This window comes from Barbatula barbatula, assembly GCF_947034865.1.
Source record: "Barbatula barbatula genome assembly, chromosome: 11".
NCBI classification, from domain to species: domain Eukaryota; kingdom Metazoa; phylum Chordata; class Actinopteri; order Cypriniformes; family Nemacheilidae; genus Barbatula; species Barbatula barbatula.
The window spans coordinates 20,936,344-20,963,070 of NC_136774.1; the positions used below are offsets into that span (position 1 = coordinate 20,936,344).

At 37.9% G+C, this 26,727-nt stretch overlaps 4 protein-coding genes across 8 annotated transcripts; all 4 read left to right on the top strand.

Moving 5' to 3' along the window:
• Positions 1 to 1,099: 1,099 nt before the first annotated feature.
• plekha2 (pleckstrin homology domain containing A2) lies at positions 1,100 to 6,747 on the top strand. Of its 2 annotated transcripts, XM_079467351.1 has the most exons (13): positions 1,100 to 1,262; positions 2,092 to 2,241; positions 2,386 to 2,442; positions 2,545 to 2,593; positions 2,665 to 2,762; positions 3,078 to 3,209; positions 3,294 to 3,410; positions 3,895 to 3,963; positions 4,046 to 4,116; positions 4,246 to 4,309; positions 4,805 to 4,882; positions 5,516 to 5,642; positions 5,872 to 6,747. In XM_079467351.1, exons 2-13 carry the CDS (start codon positions 2,101 to 2,103, stop codon positions 5,901 to 5,903), a joined length of 1,035 nt encoding a protein of 344 aa, XP_079323477.1. In that variant the 5' UTR covers positions 1,100 to 1,262; positions 2,092 to 2,100; the 3' UTR covers positions 5,904 to 6,747. The 2 variants fall into 2 exon arrangements, with proteins under 2 accessions (XP_079323477.1, XP_079323476.1); XM_079467350.1 differs by having other exon boundaries at positions 1,124 to 1,262; positions 5,516 to 5,924.
• Positions 6,748 to 7,040: 293 nt separating this feature from the next.
• Positions 7,041 to 11,600, top strand: asb13b (ankyrin repeat and SOCS box containing 13b). 4 transcript variants are annotated; one of them, XM_079467358.1, is made up of 7 exons: positions 7,227 to 7,401; positions 8,465 to 8,496; positions 8,653 to 8,852; positions 9,006 to 9,156; positions 9,760 to 9,894; positions 10,471 to 10,662; positions 10,809 to 11,571. In XM_079467358.1, the coding sequence occupies exons 2-7, from the start codon at positions 8,490 to 8,492 to the stop codon at positions 10,964 to 10,966; spliced, it is 843 nt and encodes a 280-aa protein (XP_079323484.1). In that variant the 5' UTR covers positions 7,227 to 7,401; positions 8,465 to 8,489; the 3' UTR covers positions 10,967 to 11,571. The 4 variants fall into 4 exon arrangements, with proteins under 4 accessions (XP_079323483.1, XP_079323484.1, XP_079323485.1 ...); XM_079467360.1 differs by having other exon boundaries at positions 7,246 to 8,000; positions 8,064 to 8,496; XM_079467357.1 differs by lacking the exon at positions 8,465 to 8,496 and having other exon boundaries at positions 7,041 to 7,401; positions 10,809 to 11,600.
• A 360-nt stretch (positions 11,601 to 11,960) lies between these two features.
• Positions 11,961 to 16,618, top strand: nras (NRAS proto-oncogene, GTPase). Its single transcript, XM_079467365.1, has 5 exons — positions 11,961 to 12,287; positions 13,856 to 13,987; positions 14,064 to 14,242; positions 14,344 to 14,500; positions 14,679 to 16,618. The coding sequence occupies exons 2-5, from the start codon at positions 13,877 to 13,879 to the stop codon at positions 14,796 to 14,798; spliced, it is 567 nt and encodes a 188-aa protein (XP_079323491.1). The 5' UTR covers positions 11,961 to 12,287; positions 13,856 to 13,876; the 3' UTR covers positions 14,799 to 16,618.
• Positions 16,619 to 16,640: 22 nt separating this feature from the next.
• ampd1 (adenosine monophosphate deaminase 1 (isoform M)) lies at positions 16,641 to 26,456 on the top strand. Its single transcript, XM_079467336.1, has 15 exons — positions 16,641 to 16,790; positions 19,881 to 20,046; positions 20,751 to 20,853; positions 21,246 to 21,411; positions 21,629 to 21,848; positions 22,537 to 22,666; positions 23,003 to 23,197; positions 23,293 to 23,424; positions 23,510 to 23,673; positions 23,781 to 23,907; positions 23,987 to 24,150; positions 24,285 to 24,405; positions 24,906 to 25,079; positions 25,205 to 25,315; positions 25,562 to 26,456. Exons 1-15 carry the CDS (start codon positions 16,769 to 16,771, stop codon positions 25,715 to 25,717), a joined length of 2,151 nt encoding a protein of 716 aa, XP_079323462.1. The 5' UTR covers positions 16,641 to 16,768; the 3' UTR covers positions 25,718 to 26,456.
• Positions 26,457 to 26,727: the final 271 nt, after the last annotated feature.

Here is a 26,727-nt window from a genome sequence, read left to right on the forward strand (position 1 = left end):
TTGGCACAATTTGGTCACTTTAGTACCAGCTGAGCATCATTTGCACACTACTGCTTACCCGACCAATGTACTCAAGTGGCCTCCACAATTACCAGGTTTCAAAATAATTTGCACACAGTGTATTTATTTTGTTTAATATATATATATATATATATATATATATATGAATCATTTGCTAAACGTAATCTTTTTGTGTGACTGACTTATCATTGCCTAAAACCGAGCACAGGTAACAGTTTATAGTGTGCCAAAGTATTTACAAAACAAGCACAAACCTACCCAATACTTCAGACAACTTTAGTCACACTTTATTCACAGTGTATGTCACTGCTCATTTGCATATGTTTGAAATGACTTTTTCCTGGTTATTTTTACTTCGTGAAGCATGAAGATTGCTGTGGTGCTTTTCTTGTTTGTTTGTTCTTCGTAAAACTTAAAAACTCGTGTGGCCTTCTAAACATTCTTCCTAAAAATGTATCCTCATATTTAATAAAAGATTTTCAATCAATTTACATTTTGCTTGTGACCAAAAATCTGCATATTTGCTTTCAATGCTCTCTAAGGTTTGATCAAAATATAAGATGCATGGTGCAAAATGGGAAAAACACTAAACCTGGTCAGGGTATTCATTTGAAAAACTTGTTATACTTTTGCACTTTCCATGTTTTTGTATGCACCCTAGATCACAGCATCTCTCGACAGCCTTCGTGAGGAGAATCCTGGCATGATGGATTGTCGGAAAATGATCTCCCATTGACGTCAACGTTTTGTTTCCATGTCTCGACCAAAACGCATCCAGAAGCCTTTTCCAGTAGCACCAATACAAAAATCACCACATGAACATACTGTAGAGCTTGACAACATTATATAACACAAATAAACATAAAAGCATCAATTCATCATTCAAATAACGTGAAAGGCTTCAAATAGAGATTACTATAATAAAGCAAGACGTAACTTGTGCATAAACATTTGTGCATAAATGAAAAAAAGGCTTTGCGTCTAACTCCCATCCATTGCGTAGCATCTGACACGACATCGGCTGGGTTCCGCTTTCCGCATATGAAAAAAAATATAGATACACACTACCGGATGCGTTGAGTTTGGTTTTAACTCCCGGAAAGAGTCTGCGCTCGTTTCTATCATGCACCAGCGCGCACGGCTCGACTCTCTGCGCGGCGCGTTCCTCTCTTTTCGCGGATAAATGAGCGCATGCATTGCGCGTGTATCGTGTTCAACATTTCCCACGCTGGAGAACGAGGGTGAGTCACGAGCCTTTGGGATTTTGGAAGTGAATCAAGTTGGTATTAGGTGTGGCAGTCGTGCGCAATAGCGACTTCCTCTCCAAAAGCCTGATCTCGTTGCATTTATGATCCGTTTTATTGGGTTTATTAAAACCTTCATGTCACCTAAATCCACCTGTCATGAAACTATTGTTATTTCTGTCGTTTTGTTCATCCCGAGAGTGTAGAGAGAAATAGCCATATGACTTGTTTGCGTCAAACTTTGTGTAACTGATTTATATTCCCACCAGGGAAGCAGGGTCGTGATGTTATATGTGACCCAGGACAACAAAACCAGTCAATTTTGCGAAATTGAGATTTTTACGTCAACTGAAAGCTGAATAAGCTTTTTATTGATATAAGGGTTGTTAAGATGGGACGATATCTTGTGGAGATACAAGAGTGTAAAACTCTGGAAGTAAAGGGTGCAAAACATCTAAATATTGAAGTTGTTAATCTGAGGCACTAGCAGGCCATCCACTCACAAAAATTAAGTTTTTATATATTTTGGGTTGAAAATTTACCAAATATCTTTATGGAACATGATCTTTTCTTAATATCCTAATGATTTTTGGCATAAAAGAAAAATCTATCATTTTGACCCACACAATGGATTTTTGGCTTCTACTCAAAATGTTCCCGTGCTACTTAAGACTGGTTTTGTGATCCAGGGTCACATATATAAAACACTGAATATTGTGCGCTTAAGATTTCCATCGTTTAAGACAATTGGGAGGTCTGTTTAAAATATGTTTTTGAAACAAAGTAATTGTATTACAGGTGTGCATTTGTTCATTCACTTTTTCAGGTCTGGGACATGCCTTACCTAGATAGACAAAATCGAACCTGTGGATTCCTGGATATAGAGGAACACGAGAACAGTGATAGGTTTTACCGGCGTTATTTTATATTGGATACGCATAAGAATTTTCTGGTGTGGTATATGGACAATCCGCAGGTATTGGTAGATTTCATATCGTTTCGTTTGACTTGCAGGATCTTTGTTTCATTAATGTTATTGGCCGGCACCACTCATTTGCATCCTATTTTTTATCCTGCTTAATTTGAATAACTCTGCCTGTTTCCTGAAAAAACTCAACAGAACTTACCTGTGGGAACAGAATATGTTGGAAGTTTGCGTCTCAGTTACATTTCAAAGGTAATTCAATATCACAGTTCATCACATAGTCGATATGTCACTCGATGCTTACAAATTTTTTGTTTATGTACTCTTCAATGACTTCTCCTTGTTTGTTTGTAGGTTAATGAAGCATCACTGAAGCAGAAACCCAAGGCAGTGTTCTGCTTTGGTAAGTACAGAAAATGGGCACAAAAGGTTCCTTGGCTTGTCACAGCTTTAATAACAAATTGTTTTCTGCAGTTATAAATGCGTTGTCCAGACGATACTTCATGCAGGCAAATGACGCAGCGGACTTGAAAGAATGGGTCATCGCTTTGAATAACGCTACCAAAATTACGGTATTTTATACTTACATAAAAATAAAACCATAAAAGTTCAACCCAACATTTAGATTCAAAAAGTTAAATCTCGCAAAAAATCATTACGCTACACTATATTTTGAAGGAATGTTTAGACCTTTGAATGGCTTTTTAAAAAACACCACCTACATGTAACTGACCCATGCTAACCAGCTGATCCTCAGCTTCATTCATTCGACAAGCATGTAGAAAATTAAAGACTTTATGCAAAATATATATTTTTTGATTGCCGAGTCCATATATTGTCGTTTATTTAAAAATAAATGAACCCGAGTGTATCAATATCTCTTTAAGGTTCCAAAAGTACCCTCAGTGACCCAAAGCTCTGATGTCACACCTGTTTCGAACCCAAGCCAGTCAACGTCTCGACAGGCTTACAAAACAAAAATTGTTGGTGGTGTGGTTGTGCACACACCTGTCCAGCAGGTGAGCGATTCTTATCTGTTCTTTTTTCATGTTCGTTAATGTTTCAAACTTGAAGGGAATGAATTGTGAATTTGGCGTCCTCAGAGCGAGACTGACGATGTCTTCACGAGTGACCTTGGGTCACATGTCACTTTAAGGAGATGCCAGAGCGTGCGGCCCAATGTATTGAGGTCTGGTTACTGTGTCAAGCAAGGCAATGTGGTAAGACCAGACTCAGAGATTTTAGGAATAAAGCAGCGGTCCAGACCAGTAGCCGATCTGTTTTGGTCACTAATAATTGGATAATAATTGAAATTAATAATCAGTCATAGTAAAATACATTTCAATACCTTGGATGTCCAAGTTCGCTGTTTTTCTGATAAACGATTAAATAGTGTGTCATCAAAGTTGACAAACACCTTTTAGAAATGTATATTGGTTAGATATTTGAGATATTTGCGAAACCCAGTGACAAACTAATAATATTAATTTATGGCAAAAAATTCAAAGCAAAAAATATGGAGATATAATGTTTCAAAAGGACAGCAGCGATTGGCTTGTGATTATCAATTTCTAAATCAAATGTTTAATGCACATTTGTCACAAATACTGTATTTGGACATCCTTGGGCAAAACCAGTTAAAACACTGCTTACATTTTTTATTGACAACCTCAACTTTTTTTCACAACTCCATCCATATTTTAGAGAAAGAGCTGGAAGAGAAGATTTTTTGTTCTAGACGACCAAACTGTGAGCTACTATAAATCTGAAATGGTAAGGCACATTAAAACTTTGAAAAGCATACCAGTGATTTACATTCATCATAAAAAATAAACAAACCTCTGTTTCTGTTTAGGATAAGGAACCGTTGCGCAGTATTAGATTGAAGGATGTACTGAAAGTAAACGAGTGCCTTGTAAAATCAGGGTGAGCTAATGTTTCTTTCTCTTTGGTCGTTTGTTTCACAACAGTCTTGGTCAATATGAATCCACGGTCCTTTCAAAGCAACTGCCAATTGAACATATTACATTTTACGAAGTGATGTTTGCTTTTTAGGGATCTGCTGTGCCGTGACAATCTGTTTGAAATCATCACGGGTACCAGAACTTTCTACATTCAGGTAACACTGACTAATAAGAATAAAAAATGAATCATTGGCATGTGGTTTGTCTCATTGACAAACAGTCAAATGTGCAGCTGTGTTGAATGTGTTTTGAATCATTCTTGCATAAATGCTCTGCCACTCATGCAAAACGTAAACAGCTCATAATAAATCCGATTTTAAAGCATGACAGGCTTAAATGTGTTTGCAGTTCCGCTGAGGCACTCTATTAAAGGATTCGTTCACTTCAAATTTGCCACCATTCACCTTACATAGTCATTTTTATTCATACTATGAAGTCAATGGGGGCCATTTTTGTAGAACTAATCATTTAATGCAAATGGAGGTTATGATTTTTAAGTGTAGTTTATTAGTATAGTTTTAATGTAAACTAATGAAATGTATGCTTATCCATGAAAATCCAAAAAGGTGTCTGTGAGGGTTAGGTGTAGGGGTGTGATTTGGGCAAGTCCCCGCAAAGAAACTAAAACAAATGTGTGTTTATATATGCAGACAGACACCCCTGAGGACATGAAGGGCTGGATTAAGGATATTGCTTCAAAAATTCAAGACTTCCGAGGAGTGTCTAAGGTAAAAAGTTAATCAATCAGATGATGAAATGGATCCCAATCAACTGTGAAAAAATGTGAATGTTTACACAATTCAGAAATATGTATTTAAACAAATAGTTCACCCAAACATGAAAATTGGGATCTCATTTACTCTTTACCCTCTTGTCATTTCAACCTCTGTGACTTTCGAATGCAGAACACGCACAAAAAGATATTTTGAAGAATGTTTTTACCAAACAATGGCAGTACACGTTCCCTTCTATTGTATACAAATCCAATGCAAGTAAATTATAAATAAAGCATTTTTCAAAATATCTTCTTGTGTGTTCTGTAGAAGAAAGAAAGTAATACGGGTTTGAAATGCCAAGAGGCGGAATAAACGGTAACAGAATTTCAATTTTTTTGTGAACTATCAATTTAATGCACGGCCACAACTAGCCTATTAAGTAAACCATTCCTAGATTTCTCAGACACTGCTTAAATCATTAAACACATCCCTACCACACCAACATGGCAACATTGGTTTAGCCAATGGTATTGGTTTTGGGTGGGGCTTACTGTTTTATCAGTCAAAGCAGGAAACCTGTTTGACGTCATAGAAACTAAACCGTGTCCATTCATTGTTTCCACCATTTATTCTCTGTATTGACAGTATCGAGGCTCCAGCAAGGTCGTTTCTACACAGGGCAAACCTCAGCTTGTCAAGTCAACCTCTGTGGTTGATTCATGGCAGCCCTGGATGCCTGTGCCCAATCAGGAGCAGCGTTTGAAGGAAGAGGGTCCGTACTGCTCCCTTCCCTCACTGACACACACAAGTAAAGTCAGTCAGTCCCAAACTCGGCAACGGCACCACTCACAGCCTCAGTTTGGTCCCAGGGACACAGACATTTCAGAAAACCTTAACAAACTCCGCACCACTGATGTTTAACTGCTTTAACAATGAATACTGCTGGTCAGCATATGGATACTATTATGATTTTTGTCTTTTGACCTTTGCTTTTCTTATAGAATGGTTCACATGTGGTCCAAAGTTCTTGTAAAGGAAGCTTGGGAAAAAATTAGCAGAGTTGCACAAACGGTGTGTGGTTAGTGAAATGCTGTCGACCCATCAAGAATGTGTGTTTTACATATGTAGGAATGTAAAATAAGGGAGGATTAGCTTATAGGAAGACTTTTATGTGTCATATTTCTTTAGTAAAATGTTTTTTAATAAGACATACAGTAGGGTCCATAATTCAGAGATTCGTGCTATGCGTTTATTTTTATGTACGTCTTCTTTACTAAAACAACAACGACATTAAGAGTTATAGGGTAAAAAGATGATTTAATAACGTGAAGAAAAATGAATATAAAGGTCCCCCTTTGGCTACCTTCAATGGAGGCAAGAAAATGTCACCTTTGGTACAATGAAGTTAACATGATAAATGTTAGAAATATGATTACGTACGATTTAAAAATAATTCATTTTATGTAATAACACTTTTCTTTTATTTAATATTTGCAACATCTAAACTTGATTTACTTTACAAATGTCTTAGACTTTTGAACCGCACTATAATCTGAAAGCATTTGGTACGTGTGCTAGAATTCAGTCGAGGGCCCCTATAGACCTTTGAAGTGTTTTGAAGACATTTTGGCTTTAACATCACAAATAAAGCCACATGAAGGACTGGGAAATTCTTAAAGGCTTGCGCAAAACAGTACAGGTGTTCTGGCTGAACACCATTTACATACTGATATCTACGAAACGAATCTCTTTGCTGTTGCTGTTGTTGTAAATGGTACGAAATGCCGTAATGTTTTAATTGTCTTGCTACTTGTTTTTTGTGCGTCTTTGTCAGCTGCACCATTGCTTTGCATATGAAATAAACTAGATGAACCACTGACTTGTGTTTGGTTAATAAGGTCGTGTTTACTCCAGTCCACAGGGGGCGCACGTCACACTGGACGACGGTAAGATTAAACCTGAAGAGATAAAATAGAAATGCGAAAAGGACTGGAATGGCAAGAAACTATCTGTTAAAAACGTTTATTAGCTTAACTCGATATTTTGATCTAAATTTTTACTTAAACTAAATTGTCAATATTAACTTCCACGGAGTCGGTTTACGGGAGTTGCGCGCGTGCGCAGGTAATGTGTGTCTTTTCTCATCGCTGCAAAGGCTGAACCAATCATCGCTGTCCATGTTAAATCAATAACTGTTAAAAAAGATCGCTAAATCTGCTTAACATATACATAAATGTTTTCGCAATTCTTAGTATACTCTACTTTAAAATGTTATTATTTTGATAGCAAAATTACTCCCAACATCTTGACATTTAATGTCGCCCAATGGGGATTCGTCTCTCTGAGCCGTCACTTCATTGTCTCCGAGGTTCCTTGAACCGGAAATAGGTCGGTTGTTTGTAAACAATGGAGAACAGCACCTTCGTGTTTTTACGGTCCTTGACCCAGATTCCCTCTATTATTCGCATATAAATGGGAAGAAATGGAGTTTGAAATAACGCGGACGAGACCGTCGCTTTTTGGAGATATTGGTAAGACGGTGATAGTTAACGCGAGTCATGACACATGCAAGGCGTCTGTCTTATATCAGACTTGATACGTTGACATAAAAGCAAATCTGACGCAGATCAGTATGACGTGGGTTTGAATAGAGCTAACCTTATTTAAAGCGAGACTCGATGACAAATATCCTCAACCTGAACCGTAGATCACATGCTGTTTGGCCTTGAATCAGTCACCAATGACAATTACTAGCTATCTAAAGCCTGGATCAGTGTGGCCTGAGTCAACACATAAGTCAGCAAAGTGTACTTGGTTTTGCAATATGATAAACCTCGTGCAGTACGGTATTGTGGCTTTATTAGGGCACAGGGATGATTTAAAAGAGTAAAATCACAATCCTTTGATTGATGTAGTAAATTATTCCCATGCTTATTATGCACACTTAAGTCTCTTGCACTATTGTTTAGTCTTAATTATTATCTGATCATAGCCACCTGTACATCAATGTTCATAGTATATAGCCATCTGTATATATTGTTCATAGTACATACCTACTGTCATATTTTCACAGAACATACCTGCTGTAAAATATTTTCATAGTCCATGCCCACTGTTTAATATTTTCCTAGTATTGTATTCTGTAGTTATTCTAACTGTATATCCTGCACTTGCTTATTGCACTTCTGGTTAGACCTAAACTACATTTCGTTACACTGTACTTGTATATGTGTAATGACAATAAAGTTGAATCTAATCTAATCTAATAGAAGGGTACCATGTCCAAAAACAGAACGTTTGTAAATTCTTACAATGTTACACTTTCAATAATAACGCGCAGGAATAACCCTTATTTGAAACGTTTTGGTCAGTTTCACACACACAAAAAAGATGTGGTTGAGGGATAAAAATGCTCAATTTAAAATTAATGCAATAGGTCACCATATATGAAATGTATTTGATTATTTGTTCACCATCATGTCATTTCTTATATAAAAGAAGATATTTGAAAGAACGCTGGCAACCACACAACATTAATTTCCATTTTATGTACACCGAAACATTTCTCTAAATATCTTCTCTTATGTTCCACAGAAAACAGAGTCTGGTTTAGAACAACATGAAGGGTGAATAAATGATGAAAGAATTTGTTTAGATAATATTGAAGATAATATTGCTTCAGATGTCTAAAAGCATTATAGGGTATATAAACCTTTTATAAACTGGTTACATGTAAGTTCTTTTGGAAAGGTGTGACGTTTTCTTCTGCCGTGTCTATGCAGCACATGGTTTGGGTTTCTGGTCGGATCGCTCGGCAGTGCATGAAGCTGCAGCTCAGGGCAGAGCTGTACAGCTGCAGAAGCTCATCGAGAACGGAGCATCTGTCAACATCGTGGCTGTGGACTCCATCACTCCTCTTCATGAGGCCTGTATACAGGGACATACACAATGTGTCAAACTGCTCCTGGATGCTGGAGCTAATGTAAGCACAGCAATCCTAAGTATATGCAAAACTAAGTAGTGTACACTTTGGTGTCACATCATTTTTTAAGGGGACATATTAAATAGGAATTATTATAACTATTGTAGTAAAAATCTATGAAATAGAAACAAATCTGGTGTTGTTGTGTAACAGGTTGACGCTCGTAACATAGACGGCAGCACTCCGTTATGTGACGCTTGCGCTGCTGGTAGTCTGGAGTGTGTGAAGTTGCTGTTAGATCATGGAGCCACTGTTAACCCTCCACTATTTACATTCTCACCTCTCCATGAGGCCTGTATGGGCGGTAAGGCAACCCAACGCTTGATTTAACCTTTTTAATGTGAATATGTCAATTGTGTATGTTTCTTATGACTGTTAATCAATTGAAAATTTAAGCCTCATTATTTGCTAAATATAACAATAAAAGTCCCAAATAATATGCCTTACATTATTGTGATGAATAAATCATTGAATATATTTTCACACTTTATGATGCCAATTCCCTCCAAGTCTATGGGGGAATGTAGGAATGTAAGTGAGGAAACACATACTACAAACATAGTTTGTCCAAATATGTATAAATGTCTTTGTTTGGTTGAATGTAGAAAAATATATTTGGACGAATGCTTGTAACCAAACAGTTCGTGGACCCCATTGACAACAATAGACACAAAGAACAGAAAAAAAGTTTAAAGGATTTTATCTTACTGTGGTAGTCAGTGGGGTCCAAGAACTGTTTGGTTATAGAAGCATTCTTCCAAATATCGTTCTCTGTGTACATCAGAACAAAGATTTTCTTTATTTTTGGGTGAACTATCCCATTAAAAAACATGTTTTTATTATAACATGAAGTTGACAGTTCTAATGTTGGTATTGTAATAAGGATATATGTTTTTGTGTCTGTTAGGCAACTCTAAATGTGTCCAGCTCATGATAGATTGTGGTGCTTTAATGGAAGCCCACGACTGTCACTTCGGCACTCCGCTGCATGTGGCGTGTGCCAGGCAATATGTCGACTGTGTCAGGGTTTTGCTCAATGCAGGTGAGTTTTATTATTATTGCGAGTCCTGGAACACAATTCCAAGCTCTCTTGGCCATCTGATCTCTAGATTTTGAAAGAGGCCTTTTTTTGTAGCATGTATTATCAATATAACAACATAAACAAATGTTACTGCGCATTCGTGGGCTGCACTTAAGAGTAGATTATTTCTGATAACAAGCAAAAGAAACCGAGATGAACCGTTACTTGGCTAAACTTGTCTCTCACATATTTAGAATTTAGACTCCCATATCAAGCTCAACCGCTACATGTCAATGTACCATACAGTGTGTTTAAATCCGACCAAATACAGGACCCATTAAACAATTTGTTTATTTAATAAAATGAACATACAAAATTCAACAAATTGTTTATTTAATACAGTCATTGTACAATAAAATAATAATATTAACATTAATTAAATGACATATAAATAGTTATATTATTAGACACTAGGCAAACATAGACCGTGTCGGATGAAACTCTCTATATGATACCAAAAGACTTGTGCACATTCTGTTTATGGTGTTAGACATGTCTTTTTGATTAATGTGTTTCTTAAATGTTTTTCTGCCTTAGGTGCGAATGTTAATGCTGCCAAGCTCCATGAGACGGCACTGCATCACGCTGCCAAAGTAAGAAATCTGGAACTAATTGAGCTTTTGGTCGAATTTGGAGGAAATATTTATGCCACGGACAACCTCGGCAAAAAGCCCCTTCAGTACACCAGACCCGGCTCACCATCTGCCGTCTCCTTAGAGTTTTACGAATGTAAGTTTGTCTTACTTTTATTTCGCAACATGTTTTAAAATGTAATTGTCGATGTGAAGATACAGTGCAATTCAATTGAAATCAATGTTTTCGATTGGTTTGGTTATACTAGGAGGCATTTAAAGTCTAATCTCGTCTTCTTTCAGCCACACCTCTGACGCTTCAGCAGTTATGCAGAATTGCACTCAGAAATACCCTTGGGAAAAGGGCACAAGGGGTGTTGACTCAACTGGGCCTACCGAATCGAATGGTTTCTTTCCTGTCTTACTTGCCATCCCCTCCCTTGATACTACTCACATCATGATCTGCTACTCTGTTTCTTTCAAAGGCATCAGTAATGGACCTGTATTTGAAAATGACATTCCTGGAATCCATTTCTAACTGTAACGGCCACGCTCGGTATTTGTCACATATTTGTCAACAATTTTACTCCCTTCTGCAGCAGGGACTCAATAGGAGGGCTGGTATGAATGCAGTTTAATGCCAAAATATCTAAAATATTTTGATTGTTTGACTTTTGTGGGAGAAAGCACCTTTCGTGGGAAGACATTTTTAAAAGCATGTGTTGGCTGCTTAAACATCTTGCAGGAATACAAAGGCAGCTTGTTTAAGTTTTATCCGTTTTATTATTTACAGTCTGCATTGTATGTTTCCGCTTAATGTTTGTAATCAGATTTGTATATAAAAACATCTTGTGTAGGTTTTTATCAATTCTGCAAATTGTCTATATTTAACCTTTTTTGTTAAACGTATATTAATTTAATGTACAGATGTAGTTTTGATCACTTCCCAGTTATACATTGCTTATTTAAAAGTCTTGCTTTTTAATACATACGTGTTTTTAAGATGAATACTTATTTGTAATAAGCAGTACATTTTAACTAATAATTAAATTCTAATAGAAATTGTAGTTGTCCTTTTTTTCTTTGCTTGATTTGAATATTGCTTTACTTCAAGTTCAGTATTCAGGTCCTCAAAATGATTTTGGGACTCATTATTATTACCAAACGTATTTTGTATGATTGTTCTTTCATATTGATACAAAGCGTCCATGAATCTCTGATCGTGAGAATAAGTAATACTCTTTTCTCACAAAAACGAGAAATAGATTGAATTTCTTTCCACTGTTCAAGTCTCGATTTTGCCGCAGTGTACCATACACGTCCTGACAATAGAAATAGCTTCTCTACACTTTTGCCTGGAACATTAAAAAACACTCAATTCACAGATCTCACGGAATTAATTTGATCCGAAAATGAAATTGCATTTTAAAACGATCAAGGACACTACTCCAAAACACGATGCACGCCAACAGAGGGACTTTTATTCTGACACGCTCTGAGGAATTCCGAAGCCGGAAGTTTCCTCCGAAACGTGAAGTTCTAGGGAAGCTGCTTGGTCAACTCTTATTGAAAACTTTACACAGGCTAATTAAACTTAGTTGTTGCCGTCTGAACGGTTAGCCTCGTCTTTCATTTCGTTCGGGTACTTTTCGTCACCTTCAGACAACAGAAAGAAGCCTGAGAAGTGCTCCACATGGCGTTATTTTGGGCGTTAAAGCAGCAGTGACTATCAGAGCCCTGTTGATCAAATCAGGCAGAGATCGCAGAAGTGCAGTGTAAGCGGTGAGTTTCCTTCTATCAACACACACGCCCTACAAACCCATCAGCTTCTTCTATCACCCTCCACGCCTGTCTAAATACTTTCCCGTGATTATTGGCCTTTGGGATACGCTGAGGGTCTTTTAAAATGGCTGATTTCCTCCTTAATGCCACAAAAAGGCTGTCTCGCACACCTTTAAGATGCTCAAGACGCTTGGGTGACACTTAAGTGTTCATGGATGTAGTTTGTGTCTCATTTATTCACACATCTGACGTTCCTATGATACTAAAGACTGTGTTTTATGCTTTTTAACTTTAATTTATACCCTGTTAGATGCTTAAACGAGCCGTTGAGCGGATCGTGCGTGTGTTGATCTACAGTTCAACCTCACATTGATCATTTTGTTGTCTTTTAATGTCTTCTAAAGACATATTTAGTGTTTAACTATCACTGTGTTCGCTTAAACAGGTCATTGCATCTCACACCAGCAGGGGGACTTGTTGAACACGCTACCTCTATAAACAGCACTTGTTATAAGAGCAAGAAATCTCAACCTTATTTAATTCCCTCACTTATAATTTGTGTCCTGTGAAGTTTTATAGAGCTTGACATGATGAGGAAGATGTATATTTTTCATGAAATTAGCTGTACGTTGACAAATATCTTGATTTTTGTATAGATCCTTTCTTGTTGACGCCCCCTAGTGGGCCGTCATGTCATTCCAAACTTGACTGACTTCTGTAGAAACACACAATACAAGATTTTAGAGAATTGACTTTCATGGGATGCATATCTTTCTCCAAATATCTTCTTCGTTTTGATCCAAAGCCAGGAGTGCGAATCAAAGATGACATAAGTTTTACTTTAGGTGAACTATTGCTCTAAATAGTTCATTGTTTCGAGATGTATTTTTTGACGTTTAGACGAATTCTTTGAAATGTTTTTCACCTGTTTCTCAGGTTTAGGTTATGGCCGAGGGTGCGTGCTCGTCTGTTTAATAAATGGTGTTACCTGAGAACTGCTTTGACATTTAGAAACGATTCTATAAATAGATGTAACTGGTGCTAAGGAACCAATGGAGTTGAGATGATGTGCTGTTTTGAAGCAGTGCATCTATTGTACTACCTATTAACATGCCGATTTAAGAAATGCATCTGCTTATCTGAGCAAATGCCATGTACATAAAGTATGTGTAATGTTTTATAAGTTCCATATCGTGTCTGAAAGCGAAACCCTCCGCTCTTTTTGCAAAACCCACAGACAAACATTTTATGTTAGATATCAATTCTTATTAGTTATTTATTAGTAATTGTTATTCACAGTTTATTGGATATTATTTATGAAAAAGGATCTTACTTGTTCTATAAACACCATGCGCTGTGTTTTTCTTATTTTCTCCTGTAAAGCTGCTTTGGAACAATGCACATTGGGAAAAGTGCTATATAAATAAAATAGCATTAAATTAAATTGAACCAGTAGTTATGATTTATACAAAATACGGAGAAATTCGATTCGACATCGATATAAAGCTATTCAATCGCTAACAATTGATGTATGTCCACTCTCTCTCTTTTCTGCATCCTGGTCACAGGTGGTCTCTCAGGTCTATAAGATGACCGAGTATAAGCTGGTTGTTGTGGGAGCAGGTGGTGTCGGGAAAAGCGCTTTAACCATCCAGCTCATTCAGAATCACTTTGTGGATGAATATGACCCCACTATTGAGGTAGGGTATATGACATGACCTCACCTTTCCTAAAGCTGCGAATTTAATAACTGTACTCATAAACCTCTGTATGCAGGACTCTTACAGGAAGCAGGTGGTGATCGATGGCGAAACGTGTCTGCTGGACATCCTGGACACTGCCGGTCAAGAGGAGTACAGCGCTATGAGAGACCAGTACATGAGGACGGGAGAGGGCTTCCTGTGCGTCTTTGCTATAAACAACAGCAAATCCTTTGCTGATGTGCACTTGTACAGGTTAGTAAGCCTATGAAAGCAGTTTCAGTTCAGTTTTCCGAACTGCTAATTTAGCCTATTTAGTATTTATGTGGCGTCTATTGCTGTCATTCGTTTATTAGAGAGCAGATCAAGCGAGTTAAAGACTCTGATGATGTTCCGATGGTTCTAGTGGGGAACAAGTGTGATTTGGCTAGAACGGTGGACACCAAACAGGCTCAGGAACTTGCCAGAAGTTACGGCATAGAGTTTGTGGAAACCTCAGCCAAGACTAGACAGGTGAGAAAAGACTGTCAGTTCTTATTCGTCTTACATTTAGCAACATTTGAGAATTCCTCATTCAGGTCATCACAAACAAATGTTAAAGAATATCTCTCCTAACGTTATCTTGACTCCTTTCTTGTTCCTCTCTTTTGTTGTTCAACGTTTGTGCATTTCTCTTCCTCTCCTCTTCCAGGGAGTCGAAGACGCTTTTTACACCCTCGTTCGTGAGATCCGGCATTATCGCATGAAAAAGCTCAACAGCAGGGAGGACAGGAAGCAGGGCTGCCTGGGTGTGTCCTGTGAAGTCATGTGACTGCAGTGTCTCACCCCCTCTCTGTTTGTCTTTGTTGGCCAGGCAGCTGGACGCCTTATCACCACTTAAGGATGGATCGTTTTAAGTGGTCGATCTTGTAAAACCCTCAGATTGATATTTGTGTTGAGGGTCTACAGTCGGCCCCTGCTGGCTGAAAGGGATAAATGCACAACCGGTCAGCTGTCACCTGTTTACCTGTTGGTTGGCTGTTACCTGCGATAACAAAACCAGGCCTTTTGAGAGACATTTTGATGTTTTGCTTTTCACAGAGTGTTTATGCATTCTTGTCATATAGTACTTTTGCTTTTCCTTTAAAAGAAATGGGCATTGGCATTGAATCTTTTCACTTGTAAGCCCCTGTGAAGACATCTTCAGACAGCCTTCTTTTTCACTGTATAGCTGAAAACTAGCGTAAAAGCTTTTTTCAGTCACATGGACACATGTTCAGATTACATTTCATCCTAGAGGGATTTGCACACAAATAATACGATTGTAGAACCATTAAGATGGTGCATTACATTTTGCCAACTTACTTTTTTGCATTCAAATACTACAATCCCATAAAAACATGTTTTTTATGTGGTTGTTTAAGTATAATTTTAAATAAATAATCTTTAAGGTGTGAAATGCGCTGAGCATTTTCTTGACAGATTTCATGAGATTTCCCCACGCATTGTTTTCTTAAAGTAAGTATGTTTTTAAAATCTGTTTATAGTATTAAATGTAGAATCATCATCAATTTTGGAAGCTATTATCCTATATTTATATAGGCAGCGTAATAGTTACCTATTAAAGAGCGAACGTAGAAAAATGACCTTTAATCTTCAAGGCGGATTCAATGCTCAGGAATACTGTGAACGTGGATGTATTTCGAAAATGTGCCATTATTTGTGTTTCGTTTCTTTTGTTCATATCCAAAGACTTTATTTAGCATTTTACTTTCCAAGTGACCCGTCACATTCAAGTTTTATCTTCTTTGATCTCAACTGAACAATTGGACGTAATGCATGATGATGGAATCAATGTAGTTTAAAGAAAGAAATCGGATAAGCATGTGTGATGGATGTGACCTAAGGGCCTGAATTGCGGTGCCGCTTGTATACATGTCAAATGTGTTTTCTGTCCTGTAAAGCATTACATCTTTTAGCCCTTGTGAAATAATGTCTTAAATCTTCTAGGAAAACTGTAAAATGTGTTTATTTTTATGGTTTATCAGGTCATGGGGTTGGAGATGATTTGTTTCTCTGCCTGTAGATAAATAACCTCAAAGTCCTGTTCATTCATGTTTTTCAGTATGATGTTATTTATGTGCATTTGTCTACAACTGTGCCTGATATCATCAAGAGTGAAATCTCTTGTGTGTTCCTATTATTAGTGGTGTTATGGTGTTACATTTGGCCATCTGTTGTGACACTGACAGGGCCAGGATGTTTTCTAGCAAAGACAAACCAGGTTTGCCATTACATTAACAATCCTACTTGTTCTAGATTTTCAATGTATTTTGCATCTAAGCACAATTTGTCGGCATGCCAAACTTTAGTTAATCAAATGTTTTGAAAGTCATGTGAAGATGAACACTTCATGTTTTTCGGGGATATTAACATGTAACAAATTGTAATGTGCCTACCATATAACAAAACGTTTTACCAGTAAATCAATTGCAAAAACCGGCATATGTTTTTGTGTGTGTATATTCATGAGCGTTGTATGTATGCATGTTCAGGTGTATGCATACATCATATCCTTCACTCTCGTTACCATACTTGAACCTGTCTCTTTAAACCGAAAATAGAGTTGAGCACACAGAACATTGAGGGTCCAGCTCTCGTCTCCAGTGTGGGTACACAGCTCTGGTTACACTGGACGACTGGGCTTAATATTGAACTGGTGCAGTGGCAGAACCGCACACTTCAAGCTAGGAGGGAACCGTGTCGGACCGGAGAGGATTCTTCTTGTCAGGAACAGTCAACATGCCCAAAGTCGCAGCACCTGGTGAGTGTGTTGCCTCCTGAATCCAATAAACAATCCATTTTAGTTTTGGTCGTTTCTTCTAACAGGAAACATAACAATGCATGTGATGGACTCATACACGTGTACACAAACCTGTTCACGGTACCATAAAGAGGGATTTTACATGTGTAAGTTATGCATTGAATTCAAGTTCTGGGTGTAGCCGTGGCCTCGAGCATCAAATGTAATCTAGGAATTGTGTCAGGTTTTTGAACTTGAACTCGACTGTTGTTATTTTTCCTCAATGAGTAGTTATGACGGGTGTTGAATTATTAAACTGTGCCAAAAACACATTTCAGTAAAGGTGTGGAATGGAATCAGAGGGGTTCGTCTTCCAGAACTTTTTGTTCTCGCCATTTAGAGATATGTTGGGGTACGGAATATCCTGTACTACTTATTTAAAGATTTTATTTATTAGTTACACCCTGACTTCCCGAAATAATGCAAACTGAGCTTGATTCCACACAATAATGCCTGGCTGGTTCAACCCATGGTTGGGTCAAATATCTACATTTTCTCGGCTAATTTAAATCTCTGTTTGGGTTTGTCCCAAACATCCCATTGTTTCTTCTAGGGTACAGCTTGCACTTTGTTCTTATGCATAATGCATCCGTCTTAGAACCACATGTGTGAGCAGACATCATTCTTCACGGCTCTCTTTCACTAGTGCTCTCTGCAGCTGTTTTGATCTGGCCGAACCCTTGAGAGCATATGAGTGATGACTCATTTCTGCAGACGGGGGCTATCAACAGATAGACTCTGCGGTCAGCATTTTCAGGCAGGCTCAGGTGTCCTGCTGTTGCATGACAAGCTATAAGTCACCTAAAGATCATTTTTCCATTATAAATGTTTGTAAAAATGCAGAGCAGCTGGGCTGTCATTTAAACCCAAGCATGGTATGCATGCACATATTTTTTCTCATTTATTCATTTCGCATCATTAACTGATACACACTTGGTTTCTTTACATGGAAAGTTGTAATTTATAGGCGGCGATATGATATCAGTCATTGATATTACTAGATTTTCATTAGGGCCAGGAATAGAAGCAGAGAAGACTGTGTAATGTAACAGGCCAAACACATGGCTAATTATGTTACACCCTTGTTATTGACCCCTCTTTTAATACGGGGTGATTTACCATGCCCATCTCCGTTTAAAGAAACGGTTTGCCCAAAAATGAAGTTTCACTAATCTTTAAAAAAAAAAGAAATGAGCTTTAAAAGTGGAAGAGGAAGCATCTTACAAGTGGTCCTTACACCATGTGCCCTGTTCCAAGTATCATGCAGCCAAATATATTGCAATGAAACGGCAACTGAAATTTGTAGAGATAGTTTACCCAAAATTAAAAACTCGCTCTCATTTCATAGATGACGACAGAATGCTATTTTGAGGTATCCCATTCAGTCATTTGTTTCTGCATGTCTCGATCTCTACAATTGTTCCCATTGGTGTATTTACCAATATGTGTGTATTTAATAAAGTTCAAAACCTAAGAAAATCAATTCCTTGATCATGTTTTGTTGTGTGCCTGAACAATTCACTGTCATTTCGGATAATAGTTGAATATAACAAACAGCTTGTTTTATGGTAAATGTTATATTTTCAATGTTGGGATCATAACTTCTTGTTTCACCCCTTTCTACATAAACCTGATGGGTACATGTTACTAACCCCGCAGAGGAAAAGCGTAAGTATTAGGAGACCGCAGCCTGATGATTGTTTTTGTGTTTGGAAGAGCGGGTGAGCATGAACTCATCGTATCCGCCATCATACTGCTGTATCCAATAAACTGGCCCTGTAAAAACGTCCGGATACTTCAGGGGAACAACACGTTTTTATTGTTTATTTGTTTTTGTGCACATTATCCATGCATCACAAAAAACCCTTGGTGTCACGGTTCTTGTTTGGACCGTCATGGAAAGTGAACACAAACAAATAAAAGTGTCTCTCTCTGAAGGAAGAACAGATTGAACTAGAGACTGAAGGTGTATATGTGTTTGTAAAATGTCGTGCCTTGATCCAGTTCTTCCTAAAAATCTTGTGGACAAGTTGAAGACACATTGAGCATGATTTGCTGATGTTTGACTTGATTTCTTTCTACATTTTGTACATACTGTATAAACCAAAGGCCGCCTCTCATTTACTGTCAATCCTTTTTGATATTTTTTCTGGTGGCATGCATTTGTCCATCCCAATAAAAGGTTTGTGTATTATAATTTAGCTCAGATGTTGGCTTACTAACTCAGTCTAACATATAACTTCCTTTCCTTTTCAATGTTTTGGATCTTCTCTGCACAATCTGTGGAATTGAATAAAGCAAGTGAGTACAAAAGGAGTCGTCCGAGATGGATGTTACAGATGCTTCGATGTGATAAAACTGCGCGTATAGTTGCATCTGTGTAAATTTACTCATTTGTTTGTTCAGTTGTACTTTTGTAATACAGCACATGAGCAAACAAATGAACTGAATAATGTTGTTTTGTGTACAGCCTTCACTGTAAAAACATCCTGTTAAAGAACGGGTAAGCACTGGCAGAAAAATGACCAGTAAATTACGGACATTTCCGTTGATGCTAAAATGTAAAATACAAGTAAAACAACTGTAAAAATGAATAGGATAAATTCCTATTTTAACGGATTTCTTTTAAAGTGTTGGTTGGACCGGTTAGATTACGTGCATGCGTAATGAAATGTCATGAGGATGTAGACCTGTGAAATCATGCAGAAGTTGTTTTCTGTATTCATTTTGACATATATGTTATGATTTGGGTTTTCTGTTTATAATACGTCTTGCTTTATAGATTTTATTGTAAGTTTGCTTTCCTCTGCATGATATCTGATCAGATCTCTGCTGATGGTCAGTAACTGAAAATGAATCTTAAAAATGGCTTTATACACGCCTAACGTTTTAATTTTATACTGAGAAGTCGTTCAGATCAAAAAGAACATATGGTCTCATTGGATGCTTCTAGCTTTTCATAGACTTCATAGGCTGCTGTGTTGCTTTGGTGCTTTAACGATTCATTTGCATTTAAATCAATGTGTACATGTGCTTCCTTCTGGTCATCAGAGACTGATGATCGCATGCGTGCGATCGCCGAGCGGGTCTTTGCTTCAGAGACTAAAGATGAAGACGTCCGTGAGGAGATCTCTATGTTTGATGTGGCAGATGACTGTCCCATCCTCAACCAGGAACTGGCTCTTCACATGGCCAATGATGATGACGTGGAGAAGCGGTCAGTTTATAACATTTGACATGATTCATTTATTTAGGTCTAATTTATTTTTCTTCCAAAACTTTTATTTATCTAAATATTTAAAGTGGGTTATTTAAGTGACTTATTGGTAGTTATCTCACTTTGGCCAACAGCATCCAACAACAATGTGATAGACAAGACAAATGAAAACTGTGATAAAATAGAGATTGTCACATAACTTTTTTTTATTAATAAGGTTGATGAACACAAACTTGTTTTCTTTGCAGTTTTTGAGCTCTGGTAGAATACAGAGCACATTTTCTGTTATTTTTACCTGTTTCTCCTATTTTCATTTCCTGCAAATAAATGCAAACACAAACATTTGAAATTTGGGAGAAATAATGTTGTTAGTTCACAGAATAAAACAAAAATGAAAATGTTCAACTAAACACAAATCTATAAATAGTAAATTCAGCAAATTACTTATTCAAAATAAATTTGAAACGGTCAAAATATATATATGAAGGGATACACAATGCAGTACTAACTAACATTTTGTTAATGTACGTCGATTAAAAGAATCCCAATGGAATGTGCAGGATTGTTGAATTTCAAACAGGTGGAAAAATCCAGTGTAATGAGTTGAAATGCATAATTTCTGTACCGTATATTTGTTTTATATTGGAATATTTATTATACACTTATACTTGATGCTAATCTCATCCCTGCTCAATCCCCGACAGTATGAAGGTTCTGAACCGCACTCAGCCTCTACTAGATCAACCGACATACTTAGAAGTGCCTCACTTCCAGAGGGTCACCATCACTGGAGACTATGCTGCTGGGGTACGGTTCCATTTATAGCCTCAGGTAGATGACCATCAGAAATAGATCGGACGGGGATGTCCATGCAGCCCTCGATTAGGTTTCTGAAATCTATATCTGACATTTGAAGGGAGAATTTAGGCCTATGAACGACAGGAGGCAATTCATAAGATTGCTTTTATATAAAAAGGCATCTTCTGTCTAACGACCCGTCAATTTGTTCCTATATAAATATTGTAAGATTAATTTATAAATTAACTTTTTCTGTACATGAAACATCTCCAAGTCGATTGTGTACAGTTCAGTGCAGAAAAGGAGAATTACATGAACTTCTTTTCTTTATTTTTTCTGCCGTCTTAAGTATTTGTTTGTAAGTGAAGATGTATCTTGCGTCTTTTAAAACTGTATTACAGGTGACCATGGATGACTTTGAGCTGTCTTGTAAGGGTCTGTATCGTGCACTGACCATCAGAGAGAAGTACATGAAACTTGCCTTCCAGAGATTCCCCATCACCCCATCTCAGTTCTTATGCCAGATTGAAGGAGAAAAGTGGAAACCTGAAGATCAAGTTCTTCCAGGTAATAACCGAACCCTTTTATATTCATGATAATCATCCAAATCAATTTCTTATCCTATCGGTTGTATTTCGAATCCTAGCCTGGCCTTCACTGCTTTTGGAGTATAATGCAATATCTACAGTATTGTTATTTGAATCACCTTTTCTTTTCCAAATTGTCATAAGGAGTGGAATGAACTGAAATGCAAGCACACATTGTGAATGTATATGTCTTTCAGTGTTTACTCCTCCTCCTAAGTCTGGTGAGGATCCATTTAGCACTAAAGATCTCCCTCCTAACAACGGCTACGTTGCTCGCATGAAGGATGGTGTCATCTTCGTCTACAAAGATGCGGCATCTGCTGATAAACACCAGCCTCTCAACCATCCTGGTCCAGACCTTGCCACCTTCCTCGACGACATGAACTTTCTAATCGCCTTGATAGCTCAAGGCCCAACGTGAGTTCTTCCATTTAGGGGAAGTCCATTTAGGGGAGTAGGGCCACTCGGCGGCCATCTTTGCAACACGCCTCAGCGCAGTTAAGGCAGTTAATACGTAATTCAAACAACACATGTATGGGAATACTGATATTTCTACAATTTCTGGCTAAAATCCCAATTAAACAACATATTTATAAACAACATTTCAAAATTTCTACGCATGCGCAAAGCTTCGCTACAGCGGCCACAAATTGAGCGTTCCTCCCCATTCCTTTCAATGGCAGTGAGATATCTTATTGATATAAATATATTTGGGTCTTCAGTCATGCAGATCCTGGGCATCATTTGGAACTGTTGTTTTGTCCGTCTGTCACATTAACACATTTAATATTTAATTATTTGAAAAGTTCTTAAAGGGAAAGTTCTTCAAAAAATGAATCACAAAATAAGATATTTTGAGAATGTTGTATAGACAGAGTCATTTCTCAAAATATCTTCTTTTGTGTTCCACAGAAGAATAAACAGGGTTTAAACGACATAAGGGTGAATAAATGATGATAGTTTTTTTATTTTTGGCTAAACTGTCCGTTTATATCTAATTACATAGTCAATTATTAAGTGGTAAAGGATTATACTTCATAAAAGACACATATACAAAGAACTAAATTATACTTATTTATGTAGTTTCCCATGTCATGTGCTTCAGAAAGACATACACACATCGTCGTCTGAAGTTCCTCCAGTCAAAGTTCAACGTCCACGAGATGTTGAACGAGATGGAAGAAATGAAGGAACTGAAGAATAATCCCCACCGAGACTTTTACAACTGCAGGAAGGTATGACTTAAAACATACTAATAAATCAATACAGCAATTTTCAATAAAACAGTTCGTCCACAAAAACAGGCAGCGTTCGTAGAACATTCTCTTAAAGTCCTTGCAGTAACGTTAAAAAAGCATTTGATAAAAAATGCCGTTGCTAAAAACGTTGGTAATAAAATATTAATATTTTTATAACTTAACAGGAATTTTAGCCAAACGAACATGAGTTAAGTCATGAACTGTCCAATGGGTATTTTTCATAAAAGTTATATTCATTTCAGCAAATTTAGCCTATTGTTGGATGTGATGGAGTTTTGACACCAACGTTGTTTTTTTATGTCCCCGGTGCAGGTGGATACTCACATCCATGCTGCCGCCTGCATGAACCAGAAGCATCTTCTGCGTTTCATCAAGAAGTCCTACCGCATAGACGCAGATCGGGTGGTGCATGTTTTGAAGGGCAAGGAAGTCACCATGAAGGAACTTTTCGCTTCTCTCAACCTGCATCCTTATGACCTGACTGTAGATTCCCTGGATGTGCATGCTGTAGGTACCACACAACTCCAGTCAAACAAACAAAAGTCCGTTCTTGTTAAATCTCACATGATGCAGTACATCCTTCTTTACGCTCCTTTATACAGGGCCGACAAACCTTCCAGCGTTTTGATAAATTCAATGCCAAGTACAATCCTGTGGGAGCCAGCGAGTTACGTGATCTTTATATGAAGACCGAGAATCATATATCCGGAGAGTACTTTGCAACCATTATTAAGGTAAATATTCAATAACCCGTAGAATCACGCCGCATCTGCATTAATGGGAAGCCCTCAAACCATTTAAATGTGTGGAATGTCCCAGGAAGTGTCAAGTGACCTAGAAGATGCCAGATACCAGTACGCAGAACCCAGACTGTCCATCTATGGCTGTAACCCAAATGAGTGGGCTAAACTTTCGAGCTGGTTTAATATGCACAAAGTATTTTCTCCTCACCTCAAGTGGATGATTCAAGTACCAAGAATCTAGTAAGTAATCCTCTTTATCTCTTATGCATTAAAGACTGTAGATGTAGCACAGTTTAGCCTTTCTTTAAAAAAGTGTTTGTAACGTATCTCTCATACCTTCCCTTAAGTGATATTTTCAGAGGCAGGAACTTTGTGCCACATTTTGGAAAGATGTTGGAAAACATCTTCCTTCCAGTTTTCCAGGCCACCATCGACCCGCAGTCCAACCCAGAGCTCAGCATCTTCTTGAAGCACGTGCGTAATATGAAAGTACACCAACACTAAACCCCACGTTCTTTTAGCTCATCAGTCCTCTTGTTTTGTGTCTCTCAAGGTCACTGGCTTTGACAGCGTGGATGATGAGTCCAAACACAGTGGTCATATGTTCTCCACAAAGAGCCCCACGCCTGAAGAGTGGGACATTGTGAAGAGCCCATCATACACTTACTGGATTTACTACATGTATGCAAACATCGCCCGGCTCAACCACCTGCGCAAGTAAGTGTGTTGATGATATAAAAAGTTAGAGGCTTGCGTTATAGGACTTTTGTAGACATTGTGTGTTTCAACAATGCACAGATGTATTCAGAGGTAGGTGTGCTGTATGTTATGTGTGCGTTTGTGGTTTTCAGGGAGAGGGGTATGAACACATTTCAGTTCAGACCTCACTGTGGAGAGGCCGGAGCTGTAACTCACCTTCTGGCCTGTTTCATGACTGCTGACAACATCTCTCACGGACTCAACCTCAAGAAGGTTACTACACCGCTTACCCTGACCAATAGGGGGCACACTTATCCTTGCCACCTGTCTTACACATCTCTCTCTCTTTCTCGGAAGAAAACGAAACACATATATGACTCTCCATACAAAAGAAGTCAATGGGGTCCAAACTCGTTTGGTTAAGAAGGTTCATAAAAATATATTTTGTGTTCTGCAAAAGAAGGAAAGTCATATTTGGTCTGTATGGCAGTTTGTCTGTTCAGGGCTACTGTAGAAACAACATGGCAAATTCCATGTAAGGGGACCCGCGGTGTACGTAGATAGAAATAGCTCATTCTGTGGTAAGAAACACATGATGTTTCCATATGTAAGTTCCTTACATACCTCTAAAGACATAGTTATGTATAATATATTGCGTTTCTGTCAAAAGATCCTCCAAAAAATGACACACTGGACCTTTAAGTCTGTGTTGGTGTAGCACATCTTTCTTGACCATGTATTGACTTGTGTTCCTGTTTTAATTTTTTTTTCAGAGTCCGGTCCTACAATACTTGTATTTTCTGGCCCAGATTCCCATTGCCATGTCACCGCTCAGTAACAACAGCCTCTTCCTGGAATACAACAAGAATCCACTGTTGGAGTTCCACCAGAAAGGTCTGATGGTCTCCCTGTCCACCGATGACCCCATGCAGTTCCACTACACAAAGGCGAGCATCTGTCCCTCTCACACATGTTCCCATTTCATTGCCACTCGAAAATGAATCAGCAGGTGTTATTGAATCATTCGCAAAATTGGTTTCACACTTTTGCACTGATCTGATTAAATCAACAGGAGCCTCTTATGGAGGAGTATGCCATTGCGGCTCAGGTTTTCAAGCTCAGCACCTGCGACATGTGTGAGATCGCCAGGAACAGTATTCTTCAGAGCGGCTTGTCTGCTGAGGTGATGTCACATGACCTAATGCATCACAATCCATCACGACTCTTAAATAAGTGGAAACCGATGGTTCCCTTAGGAAAATGGTTTTACTACATTAACCATAGTTTAACCATGATATTTGTAGTAAAAGTAAAACTAAGTTAAAACAAAACCCACCCGTAAAACAAGGTTTGTTTAGCATTGTTCATTATCTTAAGGGTTAATAGCAAATGGGGAGATTTCATTCATCTTTTTTTGTCATACGAACAGGAGAAGACACACTTCCTTGGCGTTAACTACCTGAAGGACGGTCCCGAGGGCAACGACATCCGCAAAACCAACGTGGCTCAGATTCGTATGGCCTACCGCTACGAGACCCACTGTTATGAGCTGAACCTTATTAAACAGGGTCTGATGGCCGAGTAAACACACATGTGCGTTGTTCAGTAGCTCTCTCTCTCTAAATGATGTCTGCTGTCATTAATGTGAACAGTTAAATACATACTCCGAGTCCTTTTGTGAATGTGTCTGATTCGATCAGATTTCTCTTTTGCTTGACCCTCGGCACTTACTCCAGTACAAGTTTACATCTCTAGTGCCTTAATGCAGGGGTTTTCAAGCTAGGGTCCGGGTACCCCCATGGGGCCTCCAGAGTAGTTTAAGGGGTCCCCAGAAAATTGTTGAGAAACTAAAGACAGCAAAAGTTGTAAAACTCTATACTGAAGATTATTCCAGTTTAACGTTTTCAAACAATATGTTGTCTTTATAATATCACACTTACTATTCGTCTGACAGTTTAATGCTTCTTTATACCAAAATGGATATGTATTAAGAAAGGGTGTCCCTCGCTAAAGGTTAAACATCTTTGGGGTCCTTGTAGTGAAAAGTTTGAAAACCCCTGCCTTAATGTATTATGTGTTTTTGGTAGTCTTTGTTTTGTTTTCTTCTAAAAGAAATGTTACAGGAAAGAAAGAGTTGACTCAATAAATAACATAATAAAAGTTTAAAAAAAGAGGATATATGGTTTCAATTTCTGCTTATTATTCACAAAGAAAATTCTCATTCACCATAGAACGTATGACCGCTGAAAAACAAAATACAATAAAATACCATTGCAGAAATGATTGGACTTAATGGTTATACTGGCAGTTGCATTGGTATAATTAAAACTATAATGGTTCTACTGGTGGGAGATTGCGTGATGTCATTATCATGAGAAATCCGCCTTAAATCTTACACGTTTTGTAATAGTTTTCTTGCTTTTTTCTAGTTTGATCACCACAGTTTTACTTCATCACGGTTACATTTATGGTGCGACAAAAACACGACAACCATAGTTGCCATGGTTATAACAATGGATAATTCTCGTAAAGAACTACCGCATGATTAATTTCCATCGGACGTCTTAGATTAAGCCAATTAAACAATAATATCAA